The 24,559-nt window shown below is 42.0% G+C and overlaps 1 protein-coding gene across 2 annotated transcripts in view; it reads left to right on the top strand.

Moving 5' to 3' along the window:
- The window catches only part of CDH4 (cadherin 4), a 1,112,351-nt gene that overhangs the window by 704,214 nt on the left and 383,578 nt on the right, over nucleotides 1-24,559 (top strand). For both annotated transcript variants that reach the window (XM_087720535.1, XM_087720536.1), the window contains exon 3: nucleotides 22,352-22,416. In XM_087720535.1, the coding sequence (XP_087576661.1) occupies nucleotides 22,352-22,416 (65 nt within the window). The remainder of the gene's footprint in view (nucleotides 1-22,351; nucleotides 22,417-24,559) is intronic.

Raw genomic sequence — 24,559 nt, forward strand, 5'->3', positions numbered from 1 at the left:
CTTGATGCTGATCTTGACTCCCACACCTCCACCGCATCTGATTCAGCTGCTGGAGAGGCCAGCAGCTGACAGGCCACAATATTTTTGCCTAACTATTGGCATTTTGCCTAACTATTGAGGTTCACTCTAGGAGATAACCAGTCTGAGCCCAAGGGAGGGTCAAACACATCATCATTCATGAGTCCCTTTGCACCTACAAGAAATCTCAGTCCTTCTATTCTTATCTCCCACTAATTTCCCTTAGTTGTTAGTACTTCAGATTCTTGTAGAGAGCTTAAGTCTTAAATGTTTATACCCATTTGAACTGTTTGGACCTACAGATTTTCCTACAGTCACTGGACAAAGTCCTCCAGTGAGCTTCTATAGCTGAGGGAAGTCTATAAACTGGGTTTGCCAAGTGCCAGTATCTTAACTATTACATTATACAAGTCCTCATCTCATCCATACAATTAATTTTCCCATAAGAAATCCAGATCTCGCTATAAATCTTTTAGGCTAAGTCTACACAATATGCCAGACTAAGGTAAAATAAGTTGAATAGTTTATGATTCACCATGCTGTGGGAATCCAATAAAGGTATATTGTGTGAACCATATCATTATGCTACACTATAATTCTGTTTATATATTTGGGCTTAGCCAATCACTGAATTCAAAAATTTTATTAATTCAGGTTTGTAGAATAGCTGTTGGATAACCCAGCTGCGCTGATTCATTAAGTTGTGTCCTTTGTACCAAAGGATTGAAATAGTGAAAGAGTTTTCTTTCGAAAGTATTCATTAGGGGTGTGTGAATCACCCAAGACCCGATTCATTCTGCTGGTTCAATTCAACAAGTCAAATAAATTTGACCTGAATGTTCAGTCAATTCAAGAGAGGCAGATGCACAATGCTTGTTGCATTACTGAATCAATTAAAAGGCTCACAATATATTGCAATGCATCTAGTCAGCTATTGGATTTGAGAAGTCCATTCACAAGGGTCAAATCAAATCTTACGATCTTCTCACCGCTTTATTATTCATTGAGAAGTGGGATGTAGAAATTGAGTTTAGCTACTGTATATTTCCAGCCATTTGTCTGACAATACCAATCTTGTTCAAGACCTCTTGATTTATTTGGGAGGATCTTCTTCTCAATAGATTATCTGGAGTGCAAATAAATCTGTGAAGTTAAACAAGATCAGCTCCGTCATTGGTTAGGCCAGGGTTTATGGGAACAAGAATTAGCAGCTGTGTTTTATTCTACTTTTCCTTCTTCTCATGAATAGAATAGAATGGAGGAATGAATAGACTAGATTAGACTGGGATGGAATGGAGGAATGAATAGACTAGACTAGACTGGACTGGACTGGACTGGAATGGAATGGAATGGAATGGAGGAATGAATACAATACAATACAATACAATACAATACAATACAATACAATACAATACAATACAATACAATACAATACAATGGAGGAATGATGACTAGAATAGAATAGAAGAGAATAGAATGGAATGGAGTGGAGTGGAATGGAATGGAATAGAATAGAATAGAATAGAATAGAATAGAATAGAATAGAATAGAATAGAATAGAATAGAAGAATAGAATAGAATAGAATAGAATAGAATAGAATAGAATAGAATAGAATAGAATAGAATAATGAAGATTAGAGTAGACTAGAATAGAATAGAATGGAAGAATGAATAGAATAGAATAGAATAGAATAGAATAGAATAGAATAGAATAGAATAGAATAGAATAGAATAGAATAGAATAGAATAGAATAGAATAGAATAGAATAGAATAGAATAGAATAGAATAGTTTATTGTCCAAGTGTGATTGGACACACAAGGAATCTGTCTTTGGTGCATATGCTCTCAGTGTACATAAAAAGACAAGATACATTGCGTGCATGCACGAGCTCACCCAAACCGGTAGAAAAAAAATTGGCAACCCACCATTGAAATTTATGTACCCAAACCTATAACCCCAACAAGGATAACCAATCAATTAATTACAACTCCAGTGGATAAAATCTTTTGCAACGTGAGATTTTTAACACCACCAGTAAGAAGAAGAATCCCACAGTTTCTAAGTTATGAGAAACAATGGTTTATTGAACACTGCCGTTTACCCAAGAGGAATGAGAAGATCAAACTGACCTCCAACAAATTACGATTATATCTGAAAGATATATGACCCAAGACTGCACTGATAAACATCTAGACAGGTTCCTTTTTAAAAAGGAAAATCATCTTCTTTTTTTCCCTGCTAAAAGGAACATTTTAAAATGACCTGTTCAAAAATGTTCAAGTTTCCTCTATTCCCATTTCGTGACATCATAGTAAGAGAAAAAATTGCTTTTCTGATCCCCTGATCAGCATAGTGGCATGCAAATGGAGACAGCTGACTGTTCCCTAGTTGGGCTGACTTTCCCAGATGTTCTCTGCCTCCTTTCATGGAACAAGCAATTAAAAATGATGGGGGGAAAGGGTTAAACAGCTAATTAAGGTTGCAGACCCCGGTTTTTCTCCCTTCTGCCATTTGATGTTCCTTCCTTCTGATCAGCATCATTGAACATGGCGACAGTAGATACATGCATATACTTTTAAACACATTTCCCCTTGCTGTTCATTTTCCTTTTGCACACAAACACACACGCATATAGCGACAAATCCTGTAAAAATGACAACACGAGGCTTTGCTGTTTATCTGAAGCCCTAATTACGATGCTGCAGGCTTTGAATGTTAAAATGTGTACAGCACTGCCTGGGGCTTCATCCTGGTCAAAGGCAGACAGAATTGAATTCTACGGAGTGGGGAGCTTTGAACAAGCACAGCCATATTTTTCTCAGTCTTCTGCTTTCCAAGTTTAGCCTTTGAAAAGTTGTGGTTTTTTTTTTTTTTAAACTCAAAAAAGTTGCTGCGGTGACAATTTACTCCCGGCTTTCTAAAAACAAGAGCGATATTTTTAGACCACTATCCTGCACTCTGTTTTTAGCGTAAAGAATAGAAAGAGGGAAACAATTGTTTGCCTCAATGAGAAGGAGTGTTGTGGCCCAACAGCAGCCAGTGGAGCTGGCAGCTGAGTCAATTCAATTCAATTCAATTTATATGCTGTCCTTTTCCCCCCGAAGGGGACTCAGGGCAGCTCACAACTCAACCAGGGAAGGGGAATACAGACAAAAATTTTTTTTTTAAAAAAAGCATAACACTACATAATTTAAAACATACAACAGTCATACCATTCGAGACGGGGGGCAACAGCTCTTTAGCCCCAGGCCTGTCGGAACAGCCAGGTTTTAAAGGCTTTGCGGAAGGCCTGGAGGGTGGTGAGAGTCCGAATCTCCACAGGGAGTTCGTTCCAAAGGATCGGAGCAGCCACAGAGAAGGCTCTCCTCCGAGTGGTCGCCAGTCGACACTGGCCGGCGGATGGAATTCGGAGGAGGCCTAATCTGTGGGATCTAATTGGTCTAGTGGAGGTAATTGGCAGCAGGCAGTCTCTCAAGTACGAGAGTCAGAGAGTCAGACAGTGAGGAGGTTGAGGAGGAACATGGGCCAGTCCTGGAGTCTGGGGAAGGCTCGGATGAGGACTCTGCATCGGAGGCAGAGCAGGGACCAAGGCCATCTGGTAGTTATTTGATGCCTCCGGAGCCTCCAGAGTCTGAAATCAGCGAAGCAGAAGAACAGCGGGAGCCTGTTCCCAGTGTGCGCATGTGCAGAGCTGCCAGAAGGCAAGAACAATTAAGAAAACAGGGTGGACTCAGGAGAAAGGCTTGGAGATGATTGGCCCCTCCCGTAAGACATAAAAGAGGACTATGCTTAAGATCAGAAATGATTTAAATTGTTTAAAGTTAGCTCAGCAAGAAGAAGCTAAGTTCAATGTAGAGATGTCATTAATTTCTTTATTTCTTTTTTCTCAATAGATTTTAGACTGTGTTTGTTAAAAATCCATACCGTGTACGGGTTCTGGGAAGTCGGAGGGGGGGAGGAGGAGGGGGTTAGGGGGAGGGTAGAGGGAGGGAGGGGTATACATTAGGCTAGACAAGAATTTGGTGGTAAACTAGAACTATTTTGACACACACACACAAAAATTGTACTCCGATGTTTCACTGATTGAGGAATGATGAAATGTTTGTTTTAAAAGAAAATAAAACTTTTGAAACCTAAAAGACATAAAAGAGGAGCGAACAGGATGTGAGCTTTTGCAGGAAGTTCATCTGGTCGGTTCAAGCTTTGAAAAGTTCTGTTTGGCTCTGTGCTAAGTTTGACCTTGCTCTGCATTTGGCAATTAGATTTCTGGAAGCATTCCAAGGGAGATAAGGTGTGTGTTTATCAACATTTCCCCTGAAAGACTGGCAACTCAAGCAGACATCTGTCGGAATCTTCACCGACTGTTTGTGAAGCTGTGCGGACTGTGAATGACCATAATTCACAGCCATATAAATAAAAGAGGGGTTTGGGGGACTAAGATTGTGATTTATACTTTTTCAGGAAGCCTAGGTCAGAACAAGGAGGGGGTAATAGTTTTACTATTTTAAAAGCAAGCTATTTCATTTCTAACACAGCAGAGTCCAGTCCTACCCCTTAAGCTAATATAGGTAGTCCAAAACTTACAACCCCAACTGAGCCCAAAATGTAGGGTGAACGTCAATGGAAAAAAAATTGTTAAGTGAGTTTTACCGCATTTTATGACTTTTCTTGCCACATGTGTTAAGTGAATCACTGCAGTTGTTAAGTTAGTAACAAGGTTGTTCAGCGAATCTGGTTACCCCATTGACTTTGCTTGTCAGAAGGTCGCAATGGGGATCACAATACCCCCCCCCCCAGTGACACTACAACTGTCATAAATGTGAGTCAATTGTCAGGCATCAGAATGTAAATCATGTGGCCATGAGGATGTTACAATGGTCATCAATGTGAAAAATGGAATGGAATGGAATGGAATGGAATGGAATGGAATAGAATAGAATAGAATAGAATAGAATAGAATAGAATTGAGGAATGAAGAATAGAATAGAATAGAATAGAATAGAATAGAATAGAATAGAATAGAATAGAATAGAATAGAATAGAATAGAATAGAATAGAATAGAATAGAATAGAATAGAATAATGAAGAATAGAATAGAATAGAATAGAATAGAATAGAATAGAATAGAATAGAATAGAATAGAATAGAATAGAATAGAATAGAATAGAATAGAATAGAACAGAATAGAATTCTTTATTGGCCAAGTGTGATTAGTACACACAAGGGATTTGTCTTTGGTGCATAGGCTCTCAGTGTACATAAGGAGAATAAAATACATTCTTCAAGAATAAAAAGATACAACAGTGATAGTCAAGATTACTAATAAGCTATCAAATCATATTATGCAACAAATAAAACAATATAAATTGAAAGATACAAGCAACTTGGTTTTGGTCATAAGCTGGAAGAGATAGATATTAGTAAGGAAGAGAAGAAGAATAGTAATACAGTCTTAGTAAATTATTTGATAGTGTTTTGGGAATTAGTTGTTAAACAGAGTGATGGCATTTGGGGGGGAAACTGTCCTTGTGTCGTGTTGTTCTGGTGTGCAGTGCCTTATAGTGTCATTTTGAAGTTGAAACAATTGATGTCCAGGATATGAGGGGTCTGTAGATATTTTTGACTCGAGCAGTATACAGATCATAAGATCAAAATGGCCCTGTCACTTTTTTTAAGTGCCATTGTAACTTTGGTCACTAAATGAACTATTGTAAGTTGAGGACTACCTGTAATTACAAACAAGAAAACCGCTACACAGAAACCAAAAACCAGAGTTTGCTGTATCCCTTTGCTGCAATCTAATCTTTATTTTTTAGAGCCCTAATAATGACACAGCAACCAAACCCCACCCACAGTGCTCGCCAGATGGAATTGAACATCAATTCCCATAAACTCACAAGGACCCTTCAACTCTCCAGATGTTTCTGAACTATAATTTGATTAGCCCCTTACCAAGAAGGAGGTTAGGAGTTAGGGTACAGCAAGATCTGGCCATACATCCCCCGTCCTTGTTTGCTAAAAATTCTGGGAGGTAAATTTAAGTACAGGTAGTCCTGGACTTATAGGGACACAGTGGCTCAGTGGCTAAGACACTGAGCTGGTCAATCAGAAGGTCAGCAGTTTGAATCCCTAGGGCCATGTAACGGAGTGAGCTCCCGTTACTTGTCCTAGGTTCTGCCAACTTAGCAGTTCAAAAGCAGGTTAAAAAATGCAAGTAGAAAAATGGGGACCACCTTTGGTGGGAAGGGAACAGCGCTCTGTGTGTCTTTGGTGTTTAGCCATGCCGGCTACATGACCACGGAGATGCGTGGACAGCGTTGGCTCTTTGGCTTTGAAACAGAGATGAACACCATACCTAGACCCGGAAATGACTAGCATACCTGTGTGTGGGAACCTTTACCTTATGGTTCTTGACTTGCAACAGTCACTCGCTTAGTGACTATTCAAAGTTACAATGGCACTGGGGAAAAAGCAACTTACGATTGTTTATCACACTCACGAAACTTTGTTTTGCACCATTCCCATGGTCACGAGGATCAAAATTCAAATGCTTGGCAACTGACTCATATTTATGATGGTTGCAGTGTCCCCGGGGGTTCGTGTGATCCCCTTCTGGGACCTCCTAACAAGCAAAGTCAACGGGGATGCCAGATTCATTCAACAACCATGTCACTAATTCAAGAACTGCAGTAATTCACTTAACCCCCTGTGGTCAGAAAAGATGAAAAATGGGGCAAAACTCACTTAACCAATGTCTCACTCAGCAATGGAAATTTTGGGCTCAATTGTGGTCATAAGTCGAGGATTACCTGTAGACCGGCAAGACCCCATGTTTAGGAGGCTAATCTCCTGCACCTTCAAGAATAACAAATCTAGCTAACAACTCCCACGCATGCCTGTTCATTTTCCCAGGTGTGTGCTGCACTGTTTCCCTTTGCCCTGCTTTAATTTAAAAGCAGAGAGATGCCTATTGGTTGAGTTAAAGTCCCATTAAAAAGCCATAATTGTCCTATCAATTGTTAATGATGGTTCAGAATGGAACTCAGCGGCTGCGCCTGAAGTGGCAGACAGAGTATTTCTTATTCTGAATCACCTAGTGGAGGGTGGGGGGGGGAATCCGTTCTTGGGTAGTAGGGAGATTCTCTTAATAAAGAAACACGGCGTTTGGGGAAATAGTGTTTGCTGACATGTATCTGCATGCCTGAATATGGCATCCAGTTTTGGTCGCCATGATATAAAAAAAGGTGTTGTGACTCCTGAACAAGGTGACCAGACGTCCCGCTTTTGGCCGGACAGTCCCGCTTTTGAACAATTTGTCCTGCGTCCTGCGACATTTTTAAAAAGTCCCGATTTTTTAAAAAAAAATTAATCAAGAAACCCCCTCCCCGGTCAATGGTGTCCCGCTTTACCAATGTTAAAATCTGGTCACCTTACTCTAGAACCAAGATGGGGAACTTATGGCACGCATGCCGGAAGTGGCGTGCAGAGCCATCTCTCCAGACATGCCAGCTATCTCCTGTTGCTTTTCTGGTTTCCGGCACGCGCAGAGATGGGTTGCTGCCAGTTCGGCCCAGTTCAGTTGAACCAGTAGTGAAATTCGGGCCTGGGTCACAGAACTGGCAGTGAGCCAGGCCTGCCATGCCCATGAACCAGTTCCCTTGCTGCTGCTGGACCACCACCATTTTTTTAGTGACTGAGCATGCGCAGTTCACTGTAAATAGTTCTGCGCATGTACGAAGAACAATTTACATTGAACAGTGCACGAGCGAGTGAAGCGAGCAAGCACATGGGTTACGAACCAAGAGTAAAACCGGCAGCAATCCACCCCTGGGCGCGCACATGCCAGTTGGTCTCCGTGTGCGCGGGAGTGCTGAAAACCAGAAGAGCAGTTCCCCAGAGTGCAAGTATCCACTAGGAACCTGAGTTTCTGGTTTCCAGCACACATGCTGGTCTTTGCACTTGCATGCTGGAAACTGGAAGGGCCAGGTGGAAGTTCAGCTTCCCGGCACATGCATGTTTTTGCTACTTGGTGTCGAAAAGGTTTTCCAACCCTGCTCTAGAAAGAGTGCAGAGAAGAGCAACAAAGGTGACTAAGGGACTGGAGGCTAAAACATAGAAAGAACAGTTACAGGAATTGGGTATGTCTAGTTTAATGGAAAGAAGCACTAATCAGAATCAGAATAGAGCTGGAAAGGACCTTGGAGGTCTTATCCTATACCATTTTCCTCACTTCATCTTTACAGGCTTGGGCTATTTGCTGATATTTTGCCTTCATTCTGCCTCTTTCCACTTTTTATACTTATCTTTTTTGTCTTTCAATTTGTCAAAGAGTTCTTTATGCAGCCATGTTGGTTTCTTTTGAGAGCTGTTATTTTTCTTCTTCATTGGTAATGTGCTAGACTGGGCTTTTGTAATCTCATTTTTCAAAATTTCTCAAGCTTCTTGAGTTGTTTTCCCCTTGAAGATTCTCATCCATGGAATCCCTCCCAAGCTCTCTCTTAAGTTTATTGAAATTAGCTCTCTTAAAGTCCAAGACTCTAGTTTCACTTTGTTATACTACTTGTGCTTGCATAATGTTGAATTCCAATACTGCATGGTCTCTTGCCCCCAGGGTTCCTGTGGCTTCAACACCTTCTATCATTTCCTCTCTGTTAGAGAGATTTAAGCCCATTATGGCTGATCCTCTTGTTCCCTTCTCCACTTTTGGGGAAACAAAGTTGTCTGCTAGGTTTGTTAGGAACCCACTATTGGAACACTGCTATTATATCACTAGGATGATATAATAGTGCTCCAATATTTGAGGGGCTGCCAGAAAGAAGAGGGGGCTCAACCTCTTCTCCAAATCATCTGAAGGCAGGACAAGAAACAAATTTTTTGATCATTTGATCCAAATTTGAATGCTTGACAACTGGCGTGTAATGACCATTTGTAACCAGCCCAGTCAGTTTGCCCACAGGCAAAGTCAATATTTCTTAAGCTTTTTGCAAGAATCCTAGTTCAGACTAACATTTCATGCAGCCAAACTAAACCCTAATTTATAAATCTGTTCAACAGTTGATAACTGTTAAAATATTCTTCAGTAATCAGTTAATTGCTGGATATAATATAATGAGGCAGGAATCCTTTCATGTTGGTTTTACTCCGTTACTTGTTTTTCTAAAGATACATTTGTCCCATCTGTTTCCTGCAATGTTTATCCTCAAAAGTCATTCTTTTAAAAAGGTTTTTAAAAAGAGACATTTTGATGGCCATTTCCCCCAATGCACACCTTAGTCATGCAATTTAAGGCAGTACATCTGTTTTTTGAAGGCAATTTCCCCTAGTGTCATGAATTTTATTTGTCATCCTAAGTAATATAGGCCAGGTTGGGCATATCTTTCTTTTCCTAACGTATGCACTGAAGTATCCATGTTAATTGAAGAACTGTGCTGCAAGATGCTGAAATGGATGTCTGGTACAACAGTGTTATGGTTCACATATTAGGCTATGAAGTGTGAAATAAATAAATTTGATTTAGCATACATGTCATAACATTTCCATCTCTGGGAGTGTTCAGTACTTACCATGAGTGGAAAAGTTTCTTGCTTGAAGGAACTCTCAATCCAATGAGGGGCTTATTGCAGTAGTAAATCAGGGATCTCCTTCTGGTGTTTGTAAAACCCGGAAGAGGTTATTTATTTAATTCATTACATTTACGTGGCTGCTCCTTTGCAGAGCGATTCTGCATAAATATCACGGTTGAATAAGAAAGGAGGGAGGGAGGGGGGAGGGAGGAGATGAGAGAGAACAAGGAAGGAAAGAAGGAAGGAAGGAAATGGGAGGGAGGGAAATGGGAAGGAAGGAAATGGAAGGGAGGGAAGGAGGGAGAAAAGAGATGAGAGGGAGAGAGGAAGGAAGTTCTTAATGAGGAAGCAGGAGGAAGGAACCAGGGTTGATCTTGAGGAAGGAAGGAAGGAAGGAAGGAAGGAAGGAAGGAAGGCGATAGAAAGGAGGGAGGGAGGGAGAAGATGGGAAGAAGAAAGGAATGAGGAAGAAAAGAGAAAGAGAAAGGGAAGAAGGAAGGAGATGGAAAGAAGGGAGGGAGGGAGGATGGAAGGAAGGAGATGGTAAGAAGGAAGGAGGGAGGGAGATGGGAACAAAAAAGGAATAAGGAAGGGAAAGAAAAAGAGAAAGTGGAGGGAGGGGGAGATGGGAAGAAGAAAGGAATGAGGAAGAGAAAGAGAAAGGGAAGAAGGAAGGAGATGGTAAGAAGGAAGGAGGGAGGGAGATGGGAAGAAAAAAGGAATAAGGAAGGGAAAGAAAAAGAGAAAGTGGAGGGAGGGGGAGATGGGAAGAAGAAAGGAATGAGGAAGAGAAAGAGAAAGGGAAGAAGGAAGGAGATGGTAAGAAGGAAGGAGAGAGGGAGATGGGAAGAAAAAAGGAATAAGGAAGGGAAAGAGAAACAGAAAGGGAGGAAGGAAGGAGATGGAAAGAAGGGAGAGGAAGGAAGGAAGGAAGGAAGGAAGGAAGGAAGGAAGGAAGGAAGGAAGGAAGGAGAGGATAAGAAAGAAGGATGGAGGGAGATGGGAAGAAGAAAGGAATAAGGAAGGGAAAGAGAGAGAGAGGGAGGGAGGGAAGGAAAGAAGGAAGGAAGGAAGGAAGGAAGGCTGGAAGGCTGTAAAACCTATTTCTACTTGTGAGGGGGGGGGGGGGAATCTCAACCACTCTTGCCATTTTCAATTTCCAAAGCAAGCATTTCTATAAACAAATGTAAACTCCCTCCCAAGACAATTTCAGTCTTTGCAATCTTTTCCTTGTACAATTGATCGTGGTAGTTTCTGAGGCCAATCCGCAAACAATGTTTTGCTTTTGTAACTTTTTTTTTTCAATGGTATTCAAACATGGCAGAGAATTTCCCAGGAACATTGTCTTCCCTCAATGAAGCAGCTTAAAACAGAATCCAACAACAGCTATTTCTTTGAGCCATTAAACCTGTGTTTTTGCAATAAACAGCATTGATTGGGAAAGGAAATGTCACGCTTGTAAGACTTTTACGTTTCCAGACATAGAATATAAGTTTCCACTTATATGGCAATAAAAAGGTGAAAATACAGGCCAGATGAGATGGGCCTCACTAATAGCAAAAACCAATTTTCCACCGGTTTTGAAATAAATAGTAATTAATCAAGGTAGCTATAACAATGAAATAGGTAAAATCCACTTTCCCTCATTACAGATGGTTCTCGACTTACGACCGCAGTTGAGCAATATGTTTGTTGCTAAGCGAGATAGTGTTAAGTGAATTTTGCCTCCATTTGCAGCCTTTCTGGTCACAGTTGTTAAGGGAATCGTTGCAGTTGTTAAGTTAGTAACACGGTTGTTAAGTGAATCTGTCTTCCCAATTGTCAGTAGGTCGCACAAGAGGATCACGTGGCTCTCGGGGACACTGCAACCGTCATAAATATGAATCCGTTTCCAAGGGTCTGAATTTTGATCCCTTGACCGTAGGGATGCTGTAATGATCATAACTATGAAAAACAGTCATAAGTCAGTTTTTTCAGTGCTATTGTAACTTCAAATGTCACTAAGTGAACTATTGTAAGTTGAGGACTACTGTACAACTAAATAGCAAGAGAGAAAAATCTCTCATTTAGAAAGCAATCATGAGGTAAATTTACCCATTGTTTTGGTCAGTTGGATACAATACAGGTGTTCTAACCTAAGCTTCCCAAGATCATGAAGCAGATTCCTCATCCAGATAAAACCTCTTTTATTTAAATTAAAGGGAATTCCACTCCAACAAAGTCCTGGCAAACAGTCTTTCATGAGATTTCACAACTACAGACCTTCATCAGGCTTGGAGAGTTGCCAGGCCGATATCTTCCAAAATCCATGCTGTAGCAGCAATTACTTTGCAAGAAATCAGGAACAGAGCTTCACTTAATGAATTGAACTAATTGACTCCCCTTTTGCTACTCTTTATTCCCTATGGGAGGGGCCATTCACCATCCACCTGTACCAAGTTGGCCCTTGTTCCGTAGCTGTTCCCTTCGCCTGGCAGCTCTGCGCCTGCGCACATCGGGAATAGGCTCCAGCTGTTCTTCTGCCCCACTGATATCTGACTCCGAAGGCAACTGATAACTGTCAGATGACCCTGACCCCATCTCTGCCTCCGACACAGAGCCCTCATCAGAGCCTTCCCCAGACTCCATGTTCCTCCCCAACCTTCTCACTCTCTCAGACTGCCACCAGCTCCACTGACTGCTGGTGGGCCACAACAACAGGCACAGAACACTGTTAACAAGCTAGTCACATTTGTGTATTAATACGCCAAGCAAATATATTCTGATTTAAAACTTCAATAGTGCATGATAAGACTGCGTAACGGCAGCCTGTTCAGATTTATAGTGGCATGATAAATGCAGCCTGATTATTGGATCAATTTTTGATCCTTCCCTATTCAGAACTAGTTCCGAATTGCTTGTTCCCACAGAGAACACAAATGGGCCTCTCGTTCTTCCAATATTTGAAAAATACAGCCAAAAGCTTGTAATGGCATTTATTTGAGCATTTATTGATTGACATTTATCTGGGACATTTATTTTGATTTACTGATTTAAAATGTTCATATGCTTCCTTTCCTCCCGCTGCAAATGTATCCGAGGAAGTGAACCATGGCATTAAAGGACAATAATATAAAACATGCAGTTTTTCCAAATCTGTACCCTGAAATAAAATAAATATCTCCAGCGAAACAGCAGTTGATAAGACAGGAGTCTGAAGATTTGTTTTCCTTCTCTCTCTCTTTCTCTCTCTCTTTCTCTCTCTCTCTCTCTCCCTCCCTCCCTCTCTCTCTCTCTTGAAAATAACTAGAGGAAATAAAATGATTTTACAGGTCATAGTTGGCAGGAAAAAGAGATAAACACATAGTTTTGAGGTGAAAATTACAAAAATAATGATGTGTATATTTTATTCAGACTTTCAAGACAGGGATCCTCATGCCAACCTATCAAACATACCTTCGTCTCATTGTAGCATAACCTACATGAACTTCATCATGAATGAAAAATTTATTTCGTTCCCGCAGTCAATAGGTCTCTCTCCCCGCATAAAAAGTGATATTCAGGAAGGAAGGATGGAATCCAAGAGAAATGGGGATGCCTTAGGACAGATATCAGTTACTTGATTTGGTGAAACTCTTTCATTATTCCAACTTTTTCAGAGAAATAAGAACAGATATTTGAGTTGGTCCATGGGCAAACCCAGCACACCTGGATTTATAATGGCCTATAATATAAATGTTATTATGAAATCTACACTGCGATTCCAAAACGCATTATTTTGCATTATTTTTTAAGATATAATAGAGTAGAGTAGAGCGGAGCAGAACAGAGCAGAATAACAGAGAGGGAAGAGACCTTGGAGGTCTTCTAGTCCAACCCTCTGCTTAGGCAGGAAACCTTACACCACCCTACATTGCAGTGGTGGGTTTCAATTTTTTTTAGAATCTCTTCTGTAGGTGTGGCCTGCTTTGTGGGGTGGCTTGCCAGCCATGTGACCGGGTGGGAGTAGCTTGGCAGCCATGTAACCAAGTGGGAGTGGCTTGGCAGTCATGTGACTGGGGGTGTGTGGCCAACTTGAAAAATGTGGTGACTTAACAACGCTCTTGCTTAGCAACCAAAATGTTGGCTCAGAAACTCTGGCATTTGAAGTCCACAAGTCTTAAAGCTGTCAATGTACAAGACCCTTGCACCCCTACCCTTTAGGAAAAAAAACCAGGGGTGTTCAAACCTGACAGCTTTAAGACCTGTGGACTTCAACTCCCAGAATTCCTCCTCCAGTCATGTTGGCTCAGGAACTCTGGCATTTGAACTGTGGAAGTCTTAAAGCTGTCAAGTTACAAGACCCTTGCACCCCTAACCCTCTAGAAAGATGTCTCCTCGAATGGGGATGAAACGTTTGCAACCATATCACCAAGCTCAGAGCTCAAACCAACATCATAACTACCAATCTGAGCTACTAATTTGAAAATACATTTCAACCAGTTGTAACTTTGAACCAGTGATGGGTTCCGGATCCCGTTGCAATCAATACGGTGCAACGGGGCCCGGCACCCACCACATGAATGCATGCAGCGTGCGCGCACATACACGCAGCACACGCATGTGTCCTACCCTGCAGCGATGCCTCCGGGAGCCTCCACGATGCTCCAGCTGCTCAGGGGAGCATCACACAGGGGCCATATGCACCATGCGCATGCGCGGAAGCCCCGAAGAGTTCAAATACAGGTAAGGACAATAGGTGGGCAGATAGGCCCTCTGGAGCACCATACTGGAATGGTACCCAGTGCTCTGGGCAGGCACCGGTATGCCCGTACCAGGGCGTACTGCCTGCAACCCACCACTCTTTTGAATGCTTGTATTAACTACCGTATTTTTTGGAGTATAAGATGCATCAAGGTTTTGAAAAGGCAAATAAAAAAAAGTTTTTGCAAATCTTCCCAAAAATGGCCCATTTTTTGAGAAAAGGGGCCCATTTCCCCCCCCCCCAAAAAAGGCATGAATAGCCTTTCGGGGGCTTGCAGAGTACTCTGCGGGGGGAATTGGCCCGTTTTTCATTTTAAAAAAGGCATGTATAGCCTTTAGAAAGCTTATAGAGTGCTCCTGGAGGGTGGGAGGCTAGAACCGAGCAAAAATGGGGCATTTTTTGCTTATTTCTGCCCTCCTCCGCCTCCAGGAGCTCTCTGAAAGCTTCCTAAAGGCTATTCACAGCCATTTTGGTGAAGGGGTTGGGGTTTCGGGAGGCCAAAAATGCTGTATTCAGTGTATAAGATGCACCCAGATTTTCAGCCTCTTTCTTGAGAGAAAAAGGTGCGTCTTATACTCTGAAAAATACAGGAGGTTGAGGACTATCTGTATAACTAAGTCAAAGTCAGAAATCTATATTGAAACTGTATTCAGGGTTTTCCCAATCTTAAGGAAGGACCCATCTTCTTCAGCTGAATAAATGTGTCCCTTTATCACGAGAGATCTGGAGTCCATCTCTTTCTTCACACCAAGCCACACCTGATCCCTTCTCAACATCCTCATCACTCTCGTGCCTAGGGCCTTAACCAAAATACCAAGCAGAAGCACTCTCTCTTTCTGTGTTGAATGAATATGGACTGAAAACAAAACTGAGCAGCCACCGACTCCTAGGCAGCCGTTCTCTTAGGCTTTGCACTGGAGCTTCCTGTTCCTGTGCAAGAACATGTATTCTATTGGCTATTCTCAGACTCCCATAGGCCATGTACAAATCCTACGAGTTTGTCTGAGCTAGGTTTGGTTGAAGTTTGGACTGCTGATGCAATGAAGGGGTGTTGGACAAGTCCTATTGTCAAGTTCTAATGAAGCCTCAAGATGGCTTGGGGGGGGTTACCCTCCTTCAAATAGACAAATAGATTTGTGTAGAACAATTCTGTATTTGTATTCTTACACTTTCTATTCAGTAACATAAAAGGAAGAGAAGTAGCTCAGATGCGGTGCAAAAAAAAAAGGAGATGATGTATCCGTGCATTATGTGTAAAGAAACAAATTTAGAAATGGGACTTTAATTGGAAATACAAAAATATTACTGTAGCTACATGAATATTCAGCATTAGACAGATTTGGAATATCAAACCGCAGTGCTCCAATTGATACATCCAAATCAATTTGGTCTAATTCAATGATTTTCCATTTATGCACATCGCCTTATAATGGTCTAAATTGATCTAAATTGAATTCAGTCCAGCTTACTGATTCAAGATAATACTGATGTTTCAATTGCATTGATTTTTCCAAAGTGACTTGAATGTTCAAATCAAACTGGACTCAATTGGTAAATCCGTACTTGTCATTATATAAAAGAGGACTGTCACCTTCTTGTCTGATATACAGGGTCACAGTGATGGTATTCAGCCGGTTCAGACCGGTTTGGGCAAACTGGTAGTGGCGACCTGTGGATTCCACACACAGACAGATATATTTTTCCTATGGTTAGACCAAGAGTAAGAGACAGATAATCTCTTTCATTACCATCAGAGGTGATGTTCAGCCAGTTTGGGCTAGTTCATCCAAACCGGTAGCGGAAATCGTGAGTGGCCCTGCCCATCCACTCCGGCTCTATGCTGTCTTATTTAGCCATGTTTTTAAGCTGTGTGCATGTGTGCAAGCCGTGCGTGCAAACAAAGTGCATGCTTGGAATCCACACACGCTCTCAATACACAAGCCTCCAGCCTCCGAGCAGCAGCACTAACTTTCCCTCTGTTGTTAGAATTCTCTTTTTTTCCTTCTTTTCTTTTCTTTTTTTTTATATTCCAAGTTAAAAAAATAAAAATAAAATTCTTGAGTAAAATAGAGGAGAAAAAGAGGAAAACACACGTAGTAATGAGGAAGGAGAATTTTAGTCCATAGGTTGCAAAAATAATAATAATAAAAGATAGAAGAAGAAAACTTAATCCATTTGTTTTAAAAGGCTTGCATAAATTCCATCCATAAAAAAAAGCATTTAAGAGCAAGAAAGCACACTGACCAAAACCATTCAAAGCTTAATTCTGCTGCTTATTTCTTCTGTTCTCAGATTTAAATTAATTTTAAGTTTTTTGTAGGCAGTCTCTTTTAAAACAGTAAAAATTCCTCACCAGCTGTAAACACTTTCTCTTTCCGTTACCTTCCATTTGGAGCCTTCCCAACTTCATCAGCCTAGGAGCTGTGCTTTTATCGCCAGCTAGAAGAACTTCTTCTAGGTCGATCAGGGACTTTGCGGTGTCCCTGAGATCAACAGGATGTATCCTTCCCATTCGCCGTCTCTGCAGGGCGGTTTAGGTCCGATTGGACCACCCAGCGATAAAAATTTTGGCAGCGATCTCAGAGCATTGAGATCGCATGTCCGTCTTGTAGTGATGTTGGCTCCTCCTTGAGGATGGATTCTTTTTTCTAAAGACCTGGGCCAAGTCTTCAAAACAGTCTCCTATCAAGAACATCTTGCTTACATAGGCCTCTTCTTGGGGAGTTTCCAAAATTCAGTTCAGATATGATTATCTTCACACATTTCCCTCAGATCATTTAAGGTCTGTTTTTAAAAGCCTAATTCAGTTATGATGTGTGCTAAATAGCCCGCTCTGGCTACCTGTGGACTAATGCAAGTTAATCCAGGCAGAACACGCTGTGGCATGGACTCCATTTTGCTTATGCTCGGAAACATTTATCCAAGTTCATACAACACACATCGGATTAATAAAACACAAGTATAAAACTATATATGCTATATCCAGGCAATGAAATTCATTCTTCCTTCCTTCCCTTCCTCCCCACTTCCCTCCTGGAAGTTCAGGTGAGCAGTTGGCCTCGCCCAGCTGCCCGTGCTCTTTCCTGTCCTATATTTCCCTGTTTTATAGCTCAGCTGATTTCACGCATCAGAGCAGATTGCCATGCATCAGCTGTTTTACTCACTGGCGTTGACAAAGAAGATAAGTTTTTAAGCTTAAAATTGGTGGTTTTTTAACGCTGTGCGCACCTGCAAAGCTTGCAGGTGTGTGTGCAAAGTGTGCATGTGTGCGCTCACCGAATTAATTGTTAAACTGGTTGTATCCCACCACTGCATGTCACCGTGACCCCAGTGCAATAGTTATAAGAGTGAGTAATGATCATAATGATCCATTTTTTGCCAATGCGGTTGAATAGAATAGAATAACATAGTTGGAAGGGACCTTGGAGGTCTTCTAGTCCAACCCCCTGCCTAGGCAGGAAACCCTACACCACTTCAGACAAATGGTTATCCAACATCTTCTTAACGAGTTCCAGTGTTGGAGCATTCACAACTTCTGGAGGCAAGTTGTTCCACTGATTAATTGTTCTAACTGTTAGGAAATTTCTCCTCAGTTCTAAGTTGCTTCTCTTCTTGATTAGTTTCCACCCATTGCTTCTTGTCCTACCTTCAGGTGCTTTGGAGAATAGTTTGACTCCCTCTTCTTTGTGGCAGCCCCTGAGCTATTGGAACACTGCTATCGTGTCTCCCCTAGTCCTTCTTTTCATTAAATTAGACATACCCAGTTCCTGCAACCGTTCTTTGTATGTTTTAGCCTCCAGTCCCCTAATCATCTTTCTTGCTCTTCTCTGCACTCTTTCTAGAGTCTCCACATCTCCACATCTTTTTTACATCGTGGTGACCAAAACTGAATGCAGTATGTTGTAAAGTCAGTCATTGTACAGTTGTTGTACAGTCAGTCAACAAATGGTTGTTAATTACCTGTATTTCCAAACCAGGAAACAATTTATGTAGGATACTACTAGAATTTTAATTAAAAAGCATATATGTTTTATTGAAATGTATTGTGCATATGACCAGGAGATGCATGTCTATGTACAAAGTAAGAAAGATAGAGAGAAGGAAATAGAATTATTGTTGTTAGTTGGGAAGTCGTTTCCGATCCATCAGGCTCCCATGGACAATGTTCTCCCAGTCCTTCCTGTCTTCGACCATCCTCTGGAGTCCATTTAAGCTCACACCGACTGCTTCAATGACTCCATCCAGCCACCTCATCCATCCCCTTCTTCTGTTGTGATCAATCTTTCCCATCATGAGGCTCTTCTCCAGTGAGTCCTTCCTTCTCATTAGGTGGCCAAAGTACTTGAGTTTCATCTTCAGGATCTGGCCTTCTAAGGAGCAGTCAGGGTTGATCTCCTCTAGGACTGGCTGGTTTGATCCCCTTGCACTCCAAGGAACACGCAAATAGAATTAGTATAATTAAAAATGAGACTCAGTACATATGAATGGATGTAACCAGGTAACCAATGTGTATATACAAAATACAGTCTGGGAGCTGATGGGCAAATTCGAAGCCTACATGTTCTCTCTTCTTCAGCATCTTTGTTTCCTTTAAACCATCTTTCTGGTTAAAAGTTCCTCTTTTGACAGTTTCTAAACAGAAGAGCCGCCAAAGAGAAGACTAGGATTCATGAGCACGAAATGAACTGTCAAAAACCTATCTAGTTTTTCTCCCAAAGAATTCATGGCAGCAGAAATGTGTCTTTTTTTCTCCCTACTGTTTAGGACTTCCTTAACCTAAGAACTGTTTTTAGCGCACAACGTATTGAACCTCAGAGCTATGTTGCATATGATCAAAGAATCACGTAATATATTTACTTGTTTTCCTGAGAGGCTAATCAGCTGCCTCTCAGCTGCCCAGAAGCAGGGCATCTGTTTCATTGTCACTTGTCAAAATAATCCAGTAAGCATTTTGTTGAATAGCATGTTGGGAATTGGGACCTACCTCTTCATAATCTAAGCCAGGAATAGGCGATCTGGTTGATTCTCAGGATTGTTTGTGGCCAAACTAGTCTTAATGGTGGGCCATGCCAAAGATAGCAGTGGGATTACTTAATCAATAGGCATAACACATAGGCACTGTTCTGACTTAGGCTTCCGCAGCAGCACGAAGCCAAGTCCTCGTCCTGATAAACCCTTTTTATTTCATTTACAGTGAATTCCTCTCCAGCAAAGTCTTTCCTCTCCCACAGTCTTTCAAGATAGTTCACAATTACTGTCCTTTATCAGGCTTGGAGAGTGGCCAGGCCGATGTCTTTCAGATGCCGCAATACTTGGCAAGAATGCAAGAATGAACTAATGGTCTCCTGCAAACACCCCTCCCCTTTCGCTCCTCTTATATTCCCTATGGGAGGGCCCATTCACTGTCCACTTATGGCTTTACTCCCCAGTCAACCCTTGTTCCTTAGCTGTTCCCTTTGTCTGGCAACTCTGTGCATGCGCACACTGGGAATAGGCTCCAGCTGTTCGTCTGCCTCACTGATGTCTGAGTCTGAAGGCAGCTGAAAACTGTCAGACGGCTCTGGCCCCATCTCTGCCTCCAACACAGAGCCCTCGTCTGAGTCTTCTCCAGACTCCAGGACTGGCCCATGTTCCGTCCCAACCTTCTCCTTGTCTGAATCAGCAGAGCTGGCAGCTGGCAGGTCAAAATAGGCATCTTCATCAATAGAAGAGACTATTTCTAGCTTGGGGTTAAACCGTGGGGTTCTGGGTTCTCTCTGAGCTTGGTTGTTTTCTCAGAGACCTTTAATTACCTAACTAGATAACATAATCAGGCTAGAAGGTAGTGGATTTGCTGAGAGAAAAGCAAATCAGAGAGCATCAAGGACTCCACACACAGACAGATATATTTTTCCTATGGTTAGACCACGAGTAAGAGACAGGTACTCTCTTTCGTTACCATTAGAGGTGGTATTCAGCCAGTTCGGACCAGCTGACCCGAACCGGTAGCAGAAATCATTGGTGGGTCTGCCCCACAACTCTGGCTCTATGCTTCCCTATTTAGGCATGTTTTTGAGGCCGGGTTCATGCATGGAAGGTGCAAAGTGCATGCGCAGAAGGCCGGGCACATGAGTGAAGTGAGTGGGGGCACGCATGGTGAACCAGTGGTAACAAAATGTGAAACCCACCGCTGGTTACTGTGTTGTTTGTGTGCAGGTTGGTTAATCATATACAGTAAAATTGTGTAATAAATGTTTGTTCACTAGAGCTAGGACAGGTGAGGGGATTAAAGTTTTTAAAAGAGTGATGTTTTAATGTTGTAAGCTGCGTGTGAGTTGGACAGCTGTATAAATTTGTTTCATAAAATCTAATCAGTATGTAAAATATATCACACCCTGCTCTAATTATAACAACAATCTCAATCCGAGGTGGCGCAGTGGTTAAATGCAGCACTGCAGGCTACTTCAGCTGACTGCAGTTCTGCAGTTCGGCGGTTCAAATCTCACCGGCTCAGGGTTGACTCAGCCTTCCATCCTTCCGAGGTGGGTAAAATGAGGACCTGGATTGTTGTTGGGGGCAATATGCTGACTCTGTAAACCGCTTAGAGAAGGCTGAAAGCCCTATGAAGCGGTATATAAGTCTAACTGCTATTGCTATTGCTATCTAAACAATCTCTTTACACACAGTAGAACTGAGCAGGATAGGAAGGACTTGGGTATTACTGCGAGCTCCTTTTTTCGAATGTTTCCCCATTCATCCATTTTGTAATGAGATTTGAAGAAGTCTGTGATTGCAAATCCAAAACAGCAGAATTTGCCCTGCAAAGAGGCATTTGTATTTGAGATTAGTCAAACACAGTTAGTCCTCGACCTATGACCACAATTGAGCCCCAGATTTTTGTTGCTAAGTGAGACAGTTGGGAAGTGAGTTTGTCCCATTTTACAGCTTTTCTTGCCACAGTTATTAAGTGAATCACTGAAGTTGTTAAGTCCGTTGCACGGTTATTAAGTGGATCTGGCTTCCCCGTTGATTTTGCTTGTCTGAAGGTTACAAAAGGTGATCACATGACCCCGGGACACTGCAACCATCATAAATACGAGTCAGTTACCAAGCATCTTGGTAGGCTAAAACATATAAAGGCTAAAACGGTTGCAGGAACTGGGTATGTCTAATGAAAAGAAGGACTAGGGGACACATGATAGCAGTCTTCTAATATCTCAGGGGTTGCCACAAAGAATAAGGAGTCAAACTATTATCCAAAGCACCCGAGGGTAGAACAAGAAGCAGTGGTTGGAAACTAATCAAAGAGAGAAACAAGCTAGAACTAATGAGAAATTTCCTGACAGTTAGAACAAATAATCAGTGGAACAACTTGCCTCCAGAAGTTGTGAATGCTCCAACACTGGGAGTTTTTAAGAAGATGTTGGATAACCATTTATCTGAAGTGATGTAGGGTTTCCTGCTTAAGGAGAGGGGTGGACTAGAAGACCTCCAAGTTCCCTTCCAACTCTGTTACTTTATTCATCTGAATTTTGATCACGGCTATGCAATGGCCGTGTGAAAGTGTGAAAAACGGTCATGCCACTTTTTTCAATGCTGTTGTAACTTTGAACGCAGTCACTAAACTGTTGTATGTTGGGGACTGCCTTATAAAGAAGAGTTCCGCTCCATATCAACAGTTTGCTGAGTGCAAAAATAAAATGCAAAAATATTTAGGACCTGAGAACCTACGGGATGGGACTCGTGTCTGGTGACCTTCTCCGAGCTAGTCTAGTTCTGTGCTGGAATGTGTGAAAAATAGCTTATGATTAAATTCTCATATCCAGTGGAAAGCAAATACAGAGCTGATATCCATCTGCCATCCTTTTCTCTCCTCTAATGTCAAAATGTAGGTTGTAAGTTCTCACAGGAGGGACCGATCTAGTTTTCCACCCCCCCTCCCTTCCTGCTTATGATCCTCCGTTCAGGATTTTGCCAACTGATCACTTAATAAGCATACTGATAAGGCTAATGAGGCTAATAACAACAGCTTGATTAATCCTTATCTCTTCTCCCTTCCTTTCCAGTGAAAGTTAGCGGCTGCTCTGAGAACAAAGGAACGCCGTACGAAAGTGCCAACTTGGACTTCAAGGTGAGGAACGACAGAACTCTCTACCCCACCCAACAGGGGCACGCGCCCTTGGAGCAGGCAAAAGATACGGTAATGACTTGGGAGCATCAGGTTGTAGAAAGATGGGAAATATTGGCCAGGTTACTGGTGGGTGAAAAATCACAACCTAAGGGACACAAAGTATCTTAAACACATGCCAGTTGCCAATCGGCCTAATTTTGATCACATGACTATGGGGATGGTACGATGGTTGTAAGTCCAAAGACCCTTTTTAATGCCATTGTTACTCTGAATGGCCATGAAATGAATGGTGATTAACTCAAGGACTACCTGTAGACAAAGCCTTCATAATCAAAGTTCTCTTTTGTTCCTGTTGGTCTTCTATTGTTTTGCCTTTTTATTACATAAACTGCTTAGAGAGGGCTATAAAACACTGTGAAGTGGTATATAAGCCTACCAGTAAGTCAGTGGTGGTTTTCAAAAATTGTTCGAACCCACTCTGTGGGTGTGGCCTCCTTTGTGGGAGTGGCTTGCCACCCATGTGACCAGATGGGAGTGGCTTGCCACCCATGTGACTGGATATGAACATGCCGACGACACTTATCAGAACCACCTTAAATTTCCTCACACACAGCACTGGCATGCATAAGAATAGGATGTAAACTTGTTCTTTAAAAGGCATCTTTGGTTTGCGTTAAAACAACTTCAACACACGCAATGTTCTGATTGTACCACAAACGCAGTAGTTATCCTTACCTTTCACAGAGGCACTGAGTTTTATAAATATGAGCATGATAGTGTAGAATAATCATATCCAAGGACCAGTGGTGGGTTTCAAACAATTTTGGAACCTCTTCTGTAGGTGTGGCCTGCTTTCCGGGTCCACTGGTGGAACCTCTTCTAACCGGTTCGGTAGATTTGACGAACCGGTTCTACCGAATAGGTGCGAACTGGTAGGAACCCACCTCTGCAGTAAGTGCTATCACTGTTGCCTTGTTTAGCAACAGAAATTCTGGTTCCAATTCTGGTCATACTCCACATGCGTGAAATCCAGATAACAACCTCTGGCAGCAAGCCAGAATAGATACTCTTGAAGCAAAAGAGAGACGGCCAGTGGTAGCATCTTCTTTTATGTCAGTATCATCTTGCCACTTGCTCAAGAGTGGGTAGATAGCAATGGAACGAAGCTTAAGGAAACCTCCCTCGTCTGGCAGAGTGCAAAGGATAGTTCCAGGAGCTGACTTGATGATAAATTATTTCCAATCAAAGTGTAGGAGTGAATTGTTTTATGCCAGCGCGTCTCCATTAAATGACAACCTCATTCGGGGATAATGTATTCCAATGAGAATACTACGACTGTAGCTTTTCGTTCCTGGGTATCCGTGAAAGCACAGATGCTGCCCTCGTATCGTATCATGGCCCTATGCTTTTACTGGAGACGGGATGATGGAGATTCAGAAAAAATAAAGATGAGATAAAAATACTGCCAGGGTTCCAAGTAACATACCAGAGGTGGGTTCCTACCAATTCGCACCTATTCGGTAGAACCGGTTCGTCAAATCTACCAAACCGGTTAGAAGAGGTTCTACCAGTGGACCCAGAAAGCAGGCCACACCTACAGAAGAGGTTCCAAAAATTTTTGAAACCCACCACTGGTCCTTGGATATGATTATTCTACACTATCATGCTCATATTTATAAAACTCAGTGCCTCTGTGAAAGGTAAGGATGACTGCTGCGTTTGTGGTACAATCAGAACATTTCGTGTGTTGAAGTTGTTTTAACGCAAACCAAAGATGCCTTTTAAAAAACAAGTTTACATCATATTCTTATGAATGCCAGTGCTGTGTGTGAGGTAATTTAAGGTGGTTCTGATAAGTGTCATCGGCATCTTCATATCCGGTCACATGGGCGGCAAGCTACTCCCACAAAAGAGGCCACACCCACAGAGTAGGTTCGAACAATTTTTGAAACCCACCATTGTAACATACCCATAGTAAACAGAACTCCAGGGCAAGTCTGCTAAAACAGGGGTGGGCGTGGCCAGAGTGTGACATATCTGGCCCGCGGGCCATATGTTTGACGCCTCTACTTTAAAGCAAGGGTGGGGAACCATGTCCTTTTTATGAGTTGTGGACTTCATTTCCCAGAATTCTTCAGCCAGG

Source organism: Thamnophis sirtalis, unplaced genomic scaffold, assembly GCF_051295495.1.
Source record: "Thamnophis sirtalis isolate CommonGarterSnake01/CBP01778 unplaced genomic scaffold, rThaSir2_p1.2 scaffold_7, whole genome shotgun sequence".
NCBI lineage: Eukaryota > Metazoa > Chordata > Lepidosauria > Squamata > Natricidae > Thamnophis > Thamnophis sirtalis.